The sequence below is a fragment of the Hippocampus zosterae genome, chromosome 9, assembly GCF_025434085.1.
Source record: "Hippocampus zosterae strain Florida chromosome 9, ASM2543408v3, whole genome shotgun sequence".
Lineage (NCBI taxonomy): Eukaryota > Metazoa > Chordata > Actinopteri > Syngnathiformes > Syngnathidae > Hippocampus > Hippocampus zosterae.
Window position 1 is genome coordinate 22,150,551 of NC_067459.1, and position 15,592 is coordinate 22,166,142.

At 45.9% G+C, this 15,592-nt stretch overlaps 2 protein-coding genes across 5 annotated transcripts in view; one reads left to right on the forward strand and one right to left on the reverse strand.

Moving 5' to 3' along the window:
- The window catches only part of LOC127607617 (lipopolysaccharide-binding protein-like), a 143,784-nt gene that overhangs the window by 108,570 nt on the left and 19,622 nt on the right, over positions 1–15,592 (forward strand). The window lies entirely within an intron of this gene.
- LOC127607592 (band 4.1-like protein 1) overlaps positions 1–15,592 on the reverse strand; it is a 40,716-nt gene that overhangs the window by 16,425 nt on the left and 8,699 nt on the right. For all 4 annotated transcript variants that reach the window (XM_052076048.1, XM_052076050.1, XM_052076049.1 and 1 more), the window contains exons 2-11: positions 8,364–8,473; positions 7,902–8,069; positions 5,182–5,286; positions 3,516–3,558; positions 2,474–2,549; positions 1,969–2,187; positions 1,605–1,692; positions 1,378–1,530; positions 747–844; positions 72–247 (exon numbers count right to left, since the gene is read on the reverse strand). In XM_052076048.1, the coding sequence (XP_051932008.1) occupies positions 72–247; positions 747–844; positions 1,378–1,530; positions 1,605–1,692; positions 1,969–2,187; positions 2,474–2,549; positions 3,516–3,558; positions 5,182–5,286; positions 7,902–8,069; positions 8,364–8,402 (1,165 nt within the window). In that variant the 5' untranslated portion in view covers positions 8,403–8,473. The remainder of the gene's footprint in view (positions 1–71; positions 248–746; positions 845–1,377; positions 1,531–1,604; positions 1,693–1,968; positions 2,188–2,473; positions 2,550–3,515; positions 3,559–5,181; positions 5,287–7,901; positions 8,070–8,363; positions 8,474–15,592) is intronic.

Below are 15,592 nucleotides of genomic sequence, written 5' to 3' on the forward strand. Positions count from 1 at the left end.
AAGGAGAGCTGAATTACCCCCAACGAGATCCTGAACCTTGCACGCGAACCTCAATGAGATGACCCTCTTACCTCCATCCAAACTTCTGGAGAGCAAGAGCCTCTTGCTAGTGGACCGCTCAAAGTGAGGGGCGGGTCGGTCTATGAGAGCGCTGGCCTGTCTGCTTTGAGCCTGTGTTCTTCCACTGTACCGAAACTTTGAGCCCATCACCAGGAAGCCCTTGGGGGGAGGCTCCGGAGAAACCAACCTGTGAAAGCAGAAACCCCATTCGGATTATCTCCAGCACATCTACTTTCAAACGGGCGGCAGGACAGCAAGGCGTTCTTCCAGAGAAGATTTCAAAAGACGGCGGGAGGTTAGGGTCCGTTCCCACGGGGCTCTTCCGGCTTAGATTTGTTCTTGATTTTACTGCTTGGTGCTTTCTACCGCCTTGATTACCGATTCGTCTTACTGTTTATTGTGTATGTTAAATCGCTCCGTGTACAGCACTTTGTATGCAGCGATGGCTGTTTGAAAGTGCTCGAGAAATACTCTTGACTTGACTTATTCTTTTCATGTCGTCTTTGGAGCAGCCAACGAGCAGCAAGTAAAAAGATTCATCATGATCCAGACAGCTTTCCGTCATCTCATTCTCAAATTCCGCGCGATGGAACTTGTCGGGCCTGTCAAGCGACGACCGCCTTGACCGTCGACGGCTAAGGGTTAAAGGACACCGAAGGAGACAGCTTCACAAATTGGATTCTTACCGGAAGAAGGTGTGATGCTCAATGCAGACTTTCCACAACCTTTTGGCGGCTCTGTGGTTCGGAAGTTTAAAGCCAATCGTGCTCTCAAACTGCTCGTACTGCAGAAAGGGAACAAAAAGGGTGAGCGGGACTTGAGCTGCTTCTTCTTCGAACAATTTCACTGACACCGAAATCAGTCGAAATCGTTGCGGTGACATTCAAAAAAGCTGCCCGTCAATGCAATTATAATCCAGTGCCTTCTGCTACATCCAGCCAAAACAAAAGTATGAAGAACATCACATGTTTAGGAGTCGGCAGGAGAGCTTTTCATGTTTTCATGGCTGCAGCTGCAGCGGCTCACTTGAAGGGACTCTTTCTTTCTTGCTGTCTGGGGCTGTCACTTGACTGGGCCCGGAGCATACAAACTAAGATTGTGATTTTCAGGATGGAGGAGATGGTGTGAAGGCCACAATGTAGACCAGGCAAAGGCGCGATTCGCCACGTACATTTTGTTTTACAATGGCATTTTCCCAAATGACCGTCTGAGGCGAATTACAGCGACTGTACATACATCAATATCGGTCCAGTATTCTTCGATACTGCTATGATGACGTTGCAAGCCCGACTAATTCATCTCGCCGAGGTTGCGTACCTCTCCGGGCCTGATCTTAATATAAAAGTTGCTCCTCTTATAGGAGATCTTAAGGATCTTTGGCCAAGCGAATCGGTTGATCCTCAACCTGTCGCGGTACACTAGGAGGCCGTTGGCGCAGACCCCCAACATGATGTCGATCCCCTCGGAATCCTGCGGAGCAAACAAGACGGCAATGGGTGGAAAGCGTCCGGCAACGTCGGGCTTTATAAATTCATGCGGCCAACCTTGGCGTTGTGCAGGTCCACCCCGTACATGGACAGTTTCTTTGCATTCTCCAAAAAGTTAATTTCGGCTTCCGCTGGAGTCATACCCCTGCGGGTAGGAAAAAAATAAAATCCTGTGACCAACATCAATAGGGATCTTCGCAGTCTTCATTTGGAAAGCGCTTATCTCGCAGCTGCTCGGCATTTTAGTATTCAGTCCAAAATCTAGAGCAGCGTCTTGGAATGTGCCGGCATACAAATGACATAGTCGAACTAGAAACTCACATCGAGGAGAAATAAAAAAAAATTAAAAAAATCTACTTGAAAATGATTCTAGCCTGATGAACCGAAGTGAGATTTATCCAACAGTGTGTGGGACATGTACTTGTAGTTTCGATGGAGCTCCATCACTCTCTCCTCCAGCTCCCGAGTCTGATTGGGAGCGAAACGGAAATCGCTGACATAATCCGACGCATGCTCGTCGTGATCATAGTCGCCGAGCTCAGCTTGGACCGTGTAGGAGCCCAGGAGGGCGTGGGTGACAAACGAGCACGGCAGCCGACCTGACATCATGTCATCCCTCAGCTGCAGACACAGGTAGTATCTGTCAGATGAGAGGAAAAAAATGGTGGGGGGGTGGGGGGGGGCAGAGGGGAAGGCTTTGGCAGTCAAACAAGGCGGAGGAAAGGCAAGCTCCAACGTGCATTCAGCGCAGTAAATCCTGGCTTGGTGGTAACGCTCCGCTTCTAATCCTTAAATAGGAATGAGGGATTTGCTTTTGCTTTGACGGTGTGGGGAAATAACAACGTCAACTACTGCTACGGTACCTCGATAGAAATGGCAAAGCATTGCTTGCTTTTCTCCTTCAATGACCAGACTTAAGACACTACCTGGTAATATCCTCCGTGAGTTGGGAGGGGTCCGGAGGGTAGAACTTGACAACGAAGGCAAAGTGCCACGCCGCGTCTGCAGAGAGAGAACGAGAGCTGAGAAATCGGGACCATCACGTCTGCCCTTCCTCATTTCTGAAAGAAACACAGAATGGACGCCGCTCCTCACACCTCATCTCCACCCGCGTAACCCAATTCGATCCGATACAAGAGACGAAAGAGGTGGGCAAAATACGGCCCGCGGGCCACATCCGGCCCGTTGGTCTTTTTAATTCGGCCCACCGAAGGTTGGTCCACAATTAAGGTTCGATGCGAATGATTGCATTCATTTTATTTGGACTTGTAATGACAGACATTTCACCGACAGGTGGCGCATTGACTTGAAGTTGCAGAACACAGGGGGGGTGGGGATCTTATCGACCACCTTGGACCTCTGTATCGCTCTACTTCTACTGGTCTGATCACAACCCATCTGCAGCAATGCACAGGCTAAAATAGGTCATCAACAACGCTGTTGTCTTTTAAAAAAAGTATATTAATACAGTACGTTCATGCTTTTGTTCTGTTGATGTTTGATATGGACTGTCAACAAATGCATTTTCTTTTTATGAACCATAGTTTGTGCTGACCTGTCCCTTCTGTCAAATTTTAAAAGTCAACGCGCCCAATCCCCGAGCCAAAACGTTTGCCCACCCCCGACTTAGCCTCTACTTAGAAGTGGAAAATAAAGACGACGAAGCCACCATGGCAGAAGTGGGTCGGCGCAAATCGCTCGAGAGGACGTCAACTTCCTCGTCTCCCATGACACCGCTCTTCTCCATCGTGGCCGAAAGACAAAAGAACCAAGCGGCCAAACTCCGTTTGAGATCAAACGCAATGAGAGTGGCCAGAAATGTCCAATGGCATTTTTCCGATTTCCTTCTTAGTCTGCCGTGAAAGCAGACTAACTTCGATGCGGAATTTGCCATCACTTTGTTCATCGATTGCAAATTGTGGAGTGAAATGTGCATCATCCCGACGACTTCCTGGATGAGAAACTCACTGCGCATCTGTTTCTTGATCTCCTTGGAGGGGTCCAACCAGTTCTGGAAGACAGAAGGCGGACAGGAAATGTAGTGCGAACACCGGTGACATGTTTGACTTTAATGGCCATGTTTGTTGCTCTAATGACTGCTTAAAAAAAGAAGGCAAGTCTCTCCGCAGCTGAGCTGGAGGCGATTTTAACGAACGCATCCGTTTCTTCTTTCTTTTGCGAAACGAGTCATCTTCAGCCCGCTGCTCCGATCGTGTCTAATTATGCGTTCCGTGTTGCAAATTGTACATGGCGCGATTTGTGATTAAGCCGCTAGAAAGAGCTCATTGGGGCCCACTGACCAAAAGTAATGTTACTGCACACTCATATAGCAAATGGGAAAGCAATGGAAGATAATCTTTTAAAAAAAAGAACACGAATTGGAAATCTCGTTCAACCTACATGCTACAAGGACAAGAAAGCTCACGTTCAGACTTGTTTATTTTCGTTGTTTTTCCAGATATTCGCTCAATTTGAATTTTTTCTCTTAATTCTTCCGTAGTTCAACCCTCGGTTGTCGAAATGGGAAATATCCAGTCATCCACGAGGCAATGTGCAACAAGTCACAACAAGTGAGCTGTCAAGATGTCTCTCCGCGTAGATGACGGTGACTGGGGTCTTGTCATGTTTTCCGCCATCAAAGGGAAGGATCGTCCTCCGTGGCCGGTTGCGCAATAGCATACCTGCCTTTGAGGAGGCCAATGTCTGTCAAAACCGCCAACCTACCACTGAGTCAACATGAACAGACAGCAAGGCTCCCTCAGCTCGCCGCGGTGACGACGATTATGTAATTTTATGAAAGGAGGCCAGCTCTGTGCATGCTTATTAATTAATACGTTGTGGGCCTAGACTCCAACAAATCCAATTTATGTCAAGTACAATCCACATTTGAAAGGAATAAAATGAGTCCCTTGGTGATTGGTGGTGAATCACGTCGGCTGTGTTCACACCCACAACGGCACGAAACACTTTTTTTTTTTAATGCGCCATGCTGCAATTCTGCAAAAATATCAACACTCGGGCTAACTTGCCCCTGCACAGATTCAGTCTGCTCCTCGCATGAAAGTTGAGCCCGAGATGTGATCTCGCAGATGAACACTACAGCGAGCAGCGATGTGATTTTCATTTTTCATTTGGGTTTTTTGGGTCTTTGGTATTCATCCTATTTGTTCAGTCTGACAACATGTCTCACTAACATTTGCTTATTACCCCTATTGACTGGAAGCTATTTAGCTGTGAAAGGTGGACGAATTTTGTTGTCTTCCATTTTCCCGTATGGTGCAGTGACCACATGGCCCAATGATTTTTGATTTCTGTAGGTCTCGGTTTCATCAGTTTAAGTTCACCCGGCAAAAAATATTTGGATAGCTGGGCTCCATTTGTTTAGCAAAATTGAAAACAAGCATCGTGCAAATGTTCAATGAAGCATTTTCATCTCGACGCCAGCTGTGCACATTTTCAGAAATGGCCCCGGATTCTGATGAAACATTTACATTTTCCATTCATCCCTAAACGATGGAGAGTGCACAGTGGCAAAAGTTAACTCAGCCAAGAAGCGAGAGGAATACCGATTGCCTTGTTGATGTTTATGCATTCAAATCGCCTCCGACAATACTATGGTGAGTAATTCTCTGACCTTTTGGGTGTCTGTGTCTGCAAAGGTTAACCCAAAGTAGTCCTTCTCCAACAGGTTCAGGTGCTCACACACCATGTCGATCAGCGTTTGTCCTTTCGAGTGTTTCTGCAATGACAAATGTTTCAAATGTCGGCGCAAATAGAACAAATGTCCTCCAATATGTGAACAAGGGCAGCACCGGTCCAGCGGGCATGCCTTACAAACGTACTTGTCCGGAAGGTTCAAGTTTGCCTCACAAAAAAACAAAAATCTACCTTGGTGTCCCAATCAACCTAGACCTAACCCTGTGGAACACCTAATAATCTCTCAACAGCACATTAATATACCTCAGCGCACAGTTTCTGGATCATCGCAATGAAGAAATCATTCAGTGTGTCAAGGGTATGTGGGAATCATGGTGTTGCCAAGGCAACCAATAGATTGTAAATGCGAGGCAGCGATTCTTCACATTTCACCGCTAGCACTCGAAATGGCGAGCCACTAATGACGAGTGAACGTTCAAACGACGGCGAGCAACACTAGAGACATGGCGTGCCGTTAGGCGCCCCCTCTGGCGGTCGGCACAGATGAGATGCAACAGCTCTCGCAGTCGTGTGCGTTGTAACTCCTCCCACATTACTGAAGTCAGCCAAGCAAATGGTTTTGGTATTCAGAGCAGCTCGGCGGGTGGCTTTGCGCAAGGCGGGTAAGCGGTGAGGAAGGAAGGTCATTAATGAAGGAGCTAAACATCGAGGCCCCGATTTAACAAGACATTTACTAAGTAAGCCAACGACTTACGACAAAATAATTGCCGCTAAATTGCAGGTGCACTCACTCAAAGAGATTGCGCGCGCCGTTGGTAAAAGGTGGGTTGTCACAGTGTGCTGAAATGACTCAGAACAGGTGCAGGAATGTCACGTCCAAGGGAGCTTTGTCATCGCTAGATAGATGTTTTTTTGTTTTTTTTTTACAATTAAAATACCGTAGTCCAGTGGTTAGCACGTCGGCTTCACAGTGCAAAGGTACCGGGTTCGATTCCAGCTCCGGCCTCCCTGTGTGGAGTTTGCATGTTCTCCCCGGGCCTGTGTGGGTTTTCTCCGGGTGCTCCGGTTTCCTCCCACATTCCAAAAATATGCATGGCAGGCTGATTGAACACTCTAAATTGTCCCTAGGTGTGAGTGTGAGTGCGAATGGTTGTTCGTTTCTGTGTGCCCTGCGATTGGCTGGCAACCGATTCAGGGTGTCCTCCGCCTACTGCCCGGAGACAGCTGGGATAGGCTCCAGCACCCCCCGCGACCCTAGTGAGGATCAAACGGCTCGGAAGATGAATGAATGAATGAATTAAAATACCGATACTGCACTACTAAGTCTCCTTTACGCGCCCTTGTGAGGACTAGAAAAGAGAAAAAAAAATTAACGAGCACTCAAGACGCAAAAGCATTCATAAGCACGGTGCAAACTACTCTTGCTGTGTTTGACAGCACCCAAAAGCAATTTCTGAATGTTTTCACTGTGCCAAAGAAAAAGGTGACCAAGGTGTCGCATTCCTGACGCGTGCGCTTTACTCGCGCAAGAGCAAAAATGAACAGTTGAATGCACACGGCAAGGCTTTTGAAAAATACTGGCCCACGTTCATTTAATACATTCGACTAATCAGTACAGGTTTGTCTTGCCACTGTTATCGGTAATCCATGAGCTTGTTTGTCTTTCCCACAATGCAATGGCGGCGTTATCTTCGTAGCAGCATGATATACTGTAGCAACTCATCAACAGACTGAACTAGAATTCACGTGGATGTGTTTTTGTGTGCGTGTGTATTCACAGAACCGCTTGCTGTGCCCTGGCTTCAGCTTCCCTTCCCAGCAGGTGATGAATGTCATTTCATACGCTGCCGGAGTAAACTCCAGCAGCACAGTTAAAACCAAAACAACAGATGCATGCGTGGCAACACTTTCGATCTGCAAAGAGGAGATGTTTTGTCGTGTGTTAAGGAAAAATGTAAAACGATGAGCTGTCAGCTTGTCCTCATCCCTCGTATTCCCTCGTCCGCCCACTACCGCTCCTACAGAACAAATCAATCGCCCACACGGAGCAATAAATAGAAGACGGCACTAAATTCCTTGAATTGCTATGAAAAGAAGACAAAAAAGTGGACAGCGATTTGAAATTGGAAAATTTGGTGCTTCTTCCATTTTAGGCAGCTGGCTAAAGACATTTTGAAGAGCACTTTGAAACGGTCATTCCTGCCTTGGTCACACCGTGGCTGGATGACTGGAATGCACTTGACTTTGGAGTCAGACGATCCTCCATGAAGCGTCTCCAGTTGGTCCAGAATGCTGCTGCTGCTCACCTCTTGACTGGTACTCTAAGAGGGAGCACATGACTCCTTTTCTGGCATCATTTCACCGGCTCATTTCAGAGTTCTTTTGAAGAGACTTTTCCGTTGCCGCTCCCTCTCTTTGGAACGAGCTCCCACTGAGCATTCGGCGAGCCACCTTCCCTGCCCGTCTTTCAAACTCGTCTTCAAACTCATTTTTATTCTTTGGCTTTTGATTCAGCATGGGACTTGATTTGTAATTTGACTGTTTTGTGCTTTCTACTGTCTTTATTATTAATTTATTGTCTGTTGTTGTGTTCATTATTTTTGTCCGGCAGTGGTTGTTTTCAAGTACTCCGTAAATGCAGTTGAGTTGCCAAACACTAAATGTGTTATCGACATGATTTGCTCAATTGTCACTTACCTCGATTTCTCCTTTGTAATCTGACATATCCAGCAGCCCGACTTTAAACTGTGTCGTTTTATGTCTTTTGGAGCCTTTCTGTGGTGATTTGAGGTTTTTATTCGAGGACGTCTTCTCAGATGTGTCATCGTTTTCTCTCTGCTCATCCAGAGGCTTGGAATTCTGCTCCTTTAGAGACATGAAAGTGAAGAAAAGACATTGTAAATCTCACAACAAGGGTACAACATTAAATCCGATATTGCATTATTATTATTGTTGAAAATAAAATATCAAGGAGGAAAAAAAACACAAATCAAGGAAATGGAGCTAATGAGTAGCTCCATGTTGGCATTCGCTTGAAAAAGTCTCGTTTCCTAGAAAAAAACTACAAAAAATTGACATGAGAAAAAGACGCATCATTCCATACTGATGTCCTAAGTGATGAGAAGAGGTTTGGGGGGGGGGGGGGGGTAGTAATCCCACCTGTTTTGCCATCTTGCCATCCAAGATTGGCTCCTGCATGTCTGCCACTGCCCCCTGCTGTCTGGGAGGACTCCTGGCTTGTCCTGGACACTCAGCACAAACCTCGGGGGCTTCAGCAAACACAAACAAATACCAAACATTTTCAAAAATGTGATGCGTGATGGCAAATTGTTGTCGAACAAATACGAGCAGTTTTCTTTGTTGTTGGTTTTTGAGAAGAATGCTCAGCAGATACAATCGTGGGGAAGAAACTTGCTTACCTACAATTTAAATTAAAATTTTATGGAAACGGAATCCATTTTATAATAATAATAATAATAATAATAATAATAATAATAATAATACAGTTTATTTATAAGCGCCTTTTTTCCATAAAATTTCAATTTCAAATCAAGTCAGGGCAAGTCAAATGTATTTGAGTTATTTTTCACCCATAGAAATGTCTCAAAAGGGCTTCACATGCCAACAGTTGACAAATATTAACAAACAAAACACACATTGCTGCACAAAAAAAAAATCAAATTGCTATTATCTTCTGAAGACAAACTTGACTGCATGTGTAGAATATCATATGTGATATTTCTTCTTATGGGTGTGAATTTTTGTGTCCAAGACACCAAAATAAAGATGTGCATTACGTTGTACTTCTCAAGATCCCCCCCACTGGGTTTGACACTGTGGATATGGATTGTTTTGTTGGCGAACGCCAGTGCAAGTACAGCGGCTGTCTGAGTTTTGAGGCGCAGACCGTTGAGCATGAAACGAAACACTTGGCCGTCGTTTATTGATCATCAAATGATGTCTGACACAAATTCTCGACATTTCTCAAGCTTATTTACAATTGAATTTCTTGAATACAAACGAGAGAAGCACCTGTTGAAAATCACAGATCATTTCGACCAGCGCAAATAGCTTGAAAAGGCCATCTGGCTCATTTCCAAGCCAAATCAGCCCTTCGATAGACTCATCGCCCTTTACAGTAAATGCCTGATTAATGAGGTTCGGGGAACGATTACTTTCACAAATAGGGTCGGATCGTTTTGCTCTGACGAAGAAATAAAAGCTGCCCTTTGAAACGGCATTTTATATTTACTTCGGTTATCTGTCTGATAGTACTATTATTGATTAAAAAAAAGATATCAGGAAGGGGGCAATAAAACGAAAACAAAAAGTGCCTCTGTATATACATACAGTACATGTACATACTTTTTTTTTTTTAATCATTCAGTACCAGCCAATTCTAGACCAAGCCTGAAAAGACGTTTAAAAACGTCTTTGGGAGTGAATGAGTTAAGGGGCATTTTTAGACCCAAGGGGGGCCCCAACAAGAAGGCCCATGCCCTCCCCACTCCCTCACGTCATTTTCTTGTACCTTTATACATCAATCCTACTTGTCGGGGGCACCATTGGGAGATTTCCAAATAGCAACGTGTCATGAATGTCACGTTCCAGTTGTGTCGCTGATATGGCCCAACATCGAGCATCTTTCGAGGGCCCCCTTACAAATGCTGCCAGCAGCGTGTTATGAAGGAACAGCAATATGATAGATGTGAAGCGCCTTCGGAATAAGAACAGGCTTTCCAGTTTAATTAAGGGGTGTGCATTAGTCAATGAAGGCAGATAGGGATGAAGGGAAGGCATCGGGGAGGGGAGTATGCACATATGCATGCCCGTGGAAGAGTACTGGCTCGGCTCGGAGGATTCGTTGCCATGGTAACAGCACCGCACAGCCACTTTTTTTTTTTTTTTTTTTTTGCTCACACCTGATCATCTCTCTCCTCAGTGGTTAGACAGACAGAAAAACTGAAGCGGAAAGGTGGGGAACAATTCATCCTGGGCAAAAAATGTAGTTTTAAGAAATAGCGAAAAGAAATGGATTGAGCTAATGTTGAAGAAGCATTGCCATTGTTCACTGAGCAACGCTGGAGGGGCATTTAGCACCGCATTATAGCTGAGGAAATACAGATAGGTTGAGGCAAACATAGCAGCTAACCATCTGTTACTACCCTGAGATTATCCATGCGTCCATTTCCAACAACGCCGGTCCTGAAGAGGGTCGCGGGGGGTTACTGGAGCCTTTCCCAGCTGACATCGGCCGGACTAGCCCCTGAACTGGTCGCCAGTCAGTCGCAGGGCACATACAGAGACGAACAACAATACGCACCCACATTCACACCATCACGACTGGGAACCGAGCCCTCGATGCCCACACACACGTCAGGCGAGTGAACATTATTTCAGATCTGATGCCCTGGACTAGTAATAAAAGTATAAAATAATTTGGCTAATGTACAGTCCAATCCAACTTACAAATGTTTCACGTCCAACTGCTAAAATTGTTCTGAAGTTGTGTATTTTTACATTACTAGCAGATAATTTTGCACACACAAATTGTGAATTGCTGTTAAATGTTTGCCACAGGGACCGACATTAACGGTGGCCTGATGGCCCGGGGCCTGTAAGGCAATGGCCTTCCCAACCTTTTTTGTGTCATGGACCAGTTGAGACAACTGTTCTCAGCTGTTCGCTGACCGGCTTTTAAATCGCCAGTTTTCAAGCATGATGAAAAACGGTGGCCGTAAAGTTTATTGTGATTCCAAATGCAAATTCACTGCCCACGAAAGATGCTTAGTAGTGGCCCACATGGCCTTTCGAGAGGTTGTAATGTACTCCATCGGGAAGCAGCTACTTTACTGAGCAGTAAACTCTCAACATCTCAAGCGCTTGTAAATAGCTCTGACACTCCCTAAAATGCGACAACGGCTCTATCTGATATGTGACAGCTCTTCTGATCGATGGCATAATAGATCACGCAAATCATACGGGGAGTTTGTGATCGGGACAAGAACTCGCCATACAAAGCCACATCCAACAAGTCGATTGCTTGCCATATACGGCGCACATCGACGATTACGCTGTAGTAACCGTAAGACTTCAATCTTCATTGAGGCTACACACAGTTCTGACCGACAGACCAGTTGAGGGGTGAGATCGGTTTTCTTTCAAAACAATTTTAGTCGTGGCTTTCAGAGCGGTCTTGTTTTTTTCAAGACAACAATTGGCAAACGGGACTGTTAGGTTTTGTGGTTTTGTGCGGGTGTTTTCCGATCTCTGATTCCGATCTCCTTAATTACTGTACAATCGCTGAGTGCACTTGCCCGTTGTCACAATAAGTGCCTCGCCTGGAGTTACTCTCGGTTACGTCCTGCACCGCAAAGAGAGAACTACCTCCCATGATGCAACTGTAGGATTAGAACGTTTCAGTCAGGCATTGTGTAACTTTCAGCAGTCCTTTTCCCATATTTTACTCGAGATGACATGTTTTTATGGGTTCCGCTCCATAACCAGAAATAATTTACTATTTTACTGTGCTTGAGGGAGCATAGTGCATGCACGCTAGCTTACACGGGAAGACAAAACCAGACTGTACAGAAAGCAAATGTGGAGACAAGTGTGAAAGTACATGGCTGAGCGAACAGGTTTACTGCTAGCAAGAGTACTACGGTGCGTGTACTGGCATTGAAATTGCATGAAAAACACTGTAGCGAGCTTGTTTACAAGGTCTGTCTTTCTTTTTTATTGTCCAGGGAGACGGTGGAGGCAACAGGAGTGTGGAAGAAAGAGAGAACGACAGACTGTTAGCGACGCACCGGTTAGCGTTGAGCTAGTTGTTCCGGGCGGCGTGTACAGAACAGTAACCTGTTCTGTTGTTAATTAATGAGTTTGTTGTCAGTTGCGTTTATGAGTACGGCAACGTGCTGTGAGCCCGTCAATAAGTTTCTGCGGTGAGTGTAAAGCTAACGTAGCGAATGTTGATTATTTGTCAGGGTTCAGTCAAGGTTGCAAAGACGTTTGTGGCGTGTACAAAACCTACGGCTGACTTGACAATGCCGTTCTCCACTAAAAGTACCGAACACAGCACAATTCTGGGAATGCAGAATCCGAACGGACACGACACAATGAAGAGAGGCTCCGAGACACCCACATATGAAGAACTCCAAAAGCTTTTTTTTTAACCCATGAAATTGCGGACGTTGTATCGGTCTGTCGTGGTGAAGAAGGAGCTGAGCCAAAGGGCGAAGCGCTCAATTTACCGGTCGATCTACGTCCCAACCCTCACCTATGTTCACGAGCTATGGGTCGTGACCGAAAGAAGGAGATCCCGGATACAAGCGGCCGAAATGAGTTTTCTCCGCAGGGTGTCCGGGCTCTCCCTTAGAGATGAGGTGAGAAGCTCAGTCATCCGGGAGGGGCTCAGAGTCGAGCCGCTTCTCCTCCACATCGAGAGGAGCCAGATGAGGTGGCTTGGGCATCTGATTCGGATGCCTCCTGAGCGCCTCCCCGGTGAGGTGTTCCGGTCATGTCCCACCGGGAGGAGACCCCGAGGAAGACCCAGGACACGCTGGAGAGACTATGTCACCCAGCTTGCCTGGGAACGACTCGGGATCCCCCGGGGAGAGCTGGAAGAAGTAGCTAGGGAGAGGGAAGTCTGGGCTTCCCTGCTAAAGCTGTTGCCCCCGCGACCCGGCCCCGGATAAGCGGTAGATGATGGATGGATGGATGGATGGATGGATGGAAATTAAGGAGGACAGAGACCCAATCAGAGCAAAGCTGAATGACATCTTGGAATATTTTCATTTCTGACCCACAAAAATAGCTTGAAAGGGCTACTCTGTTCATTCCCACCAACAAAAACAAATGAAATGAAATGAAAATATGACATCATATTTCACGGATCTTTAAAGCCCTCCTCAAAACTCACTTGTATTCTTTGGCGTTCGACTCAGCATGACTTAGATTTGTTCTTGATTTTACTGCTTGGTGCTTTCTACCGCCTTTATTACCGATTCGTTTTACTGTTTATTGTGTATGTTAAATTGCTCCATGTACAGCACTTTGTATGCAGCGATGGCTGTTTGAAAGTGCTCCACAAATACTCTTGACTTGACTTGACGGATCAATCAGGTGGCGTGTCGTCATATCGTCGCTCAACTTTACTTATCGGGCCAAACAGCAATTAGCTGGCACGCACTCCCAAAGTGGGGAGCTGTATTTTGTTTTATTCTCTTATCACACACTCTGGTCCTAATCTTGTTCACGGTCCAAAGAGAGCCCGTGGACACGGCAGAATATGTAAGCGATGCCGCGATGCTTTTTCACGCCGCTCTCCATTGCTATGTAACGCTCTTCCACATGCATGCAAAATATCGCAGGACGTCGATGGCGGCAGGACAGAAACAGGGGACGCCACACATTGCATCGCGACCGAGCGGACCGAGCCGCAAGCATGAGATGACTTCCGCCAAACACCAACAGCGCCTTCGGCATCACCCCCGAGTCATTGTCATGGCCCGATTGGAGCGGGACGACGTGGCTCGCAGCCACACCATATGGCACTGCCCGCAAACGGGCGCCACAGAACCCCGTGCAAGAGAACGCAGCTGCAGAAAGAAGGCCTGTGCGGTCGTCAATGTCTCTCTGTGAGGAGGTTTTGCCATTCGGGTGTGAAGGGGGCCCTTTCACCTTACATGACCTTCACTGGGACCCCTCCGATAGACGGAGGCCAACCTGCTTTACATGAACAACGCGATATCATGATATCAAGTGCCAATGAAAACAAAGAGGTTTCATCTTCTTCTTCCTTTGCCTTCTGCAATGACGAATATCAAGGACGCGGACGATGCAGGCGAGTGTATATCTCAGCCGGCTCCGCAGCGATCTCGGTGGGACGCTCTCCCGTAATTACAAAATGTGAGGTGAAGACTAATTATGAGATCAAGCTCTTATTCGGTGTACTTAGCGTTCAGATACAGGCGGTGTTGAGAAAGTGACGGGCGGGTGCTTGCTTCTGAAGAATCGGACACAGTTTGTCGCCGATTACTTGCGTCATGATAAAATGAAGGCAAATAGGAATATATATATATATATATATATATAACTCCATATATATATATATATATATACATATATATATATATACATATATATATATATATATATATATATATATATATATATATATATATATATATACACTGTACCTGAATATATATATTTTTTTAACAGCAATTGATAGAAACCTCAAATCAGTGTGATCATCTTTTGTTGCAGAGAGGGCTCAGATGTGCTTCTGCTGCATTTTTGGATCTTTGTCGAAGATCGCTTTAGAGCCTCTGGCAAAACAATACGCCTTGCAAGGAAGGGCAACAACAAATGCATCACTCATCGCATTAAAATGTAGAGAAAGAGAGAGAGAGAGAGTGAGAGAGAGATTGATCCATGGCAGGAAGGGAAACAAGCAGTTTGGTAATGGGAAGTTGCTCCAGAATTCAAAGACACAAATTCAGAGACACTAAGGAAAACTCAGCTTGTCCACCATGGAAAAGTAACCCACATGCAGCCCACAGACTTGGAATTTCATGACCATGTTGCTAGAAATTACACTTGGACACACACACACACACACACACACACAAACTACCCTATATTTCTATGGAGTCACTTCTGTCCTCCCACTTAAGGGTGCGTGTGTGTGTGTGCGTGTGTGTGTGTGTGTGTGCGCGTGTTCTGTTTACAAGGCAGTAAACAGTGTGCGCTCAGTCAAATGACTTGACATATTTCCCCCGCGCGACATGTAATTTGCAACAAGTCCGGTATGAAGGGCGGTGAGAAAAAAAAAAAGAAGTGACGAGCAGCAAGTCTGTCCGCCCTTTGCAGGCAAACACAATTCGGTATCTGCCCCCCCCCCCCCCCCCCCCCCGGGACTCATAGTGGGTGAATCCAGTGTGGACTCTCATCTGAGGCAAACTGCAGTCACTTTTGTCAACTGAGTCGCAACGACTTTGTGGCCTGAAGAAGTCAAGTCAAGTCAAGAGTATTTGTGGAGCACTTTCAAACAGCCATCGCTGCATACAAAGTGCTGTACATGGAGCGATTTAACATACACAATAAACAGTAAGACAAATCGGTAATCAAGGCGGTAGAAAGCACCGAGCAGTAAAATCAAGAACAAATCTAAGTCATGCTGAGTCGAACGCCAAAGAATACAACTGAGTTTTGAGAAGGGCTTTAAAGATGGGCAGCGAGGAGGCTTGCTTAATTAGAAAAACTAATTAGTCAAGACTTACATCCACGGTTGCACATACTGAATATTACGTAGAGCGGATGCGTCACCGCTGCAGAGGGCAAGAGAATAACAAGCGCTTGATAGACATGATAGCGAGTGTTGC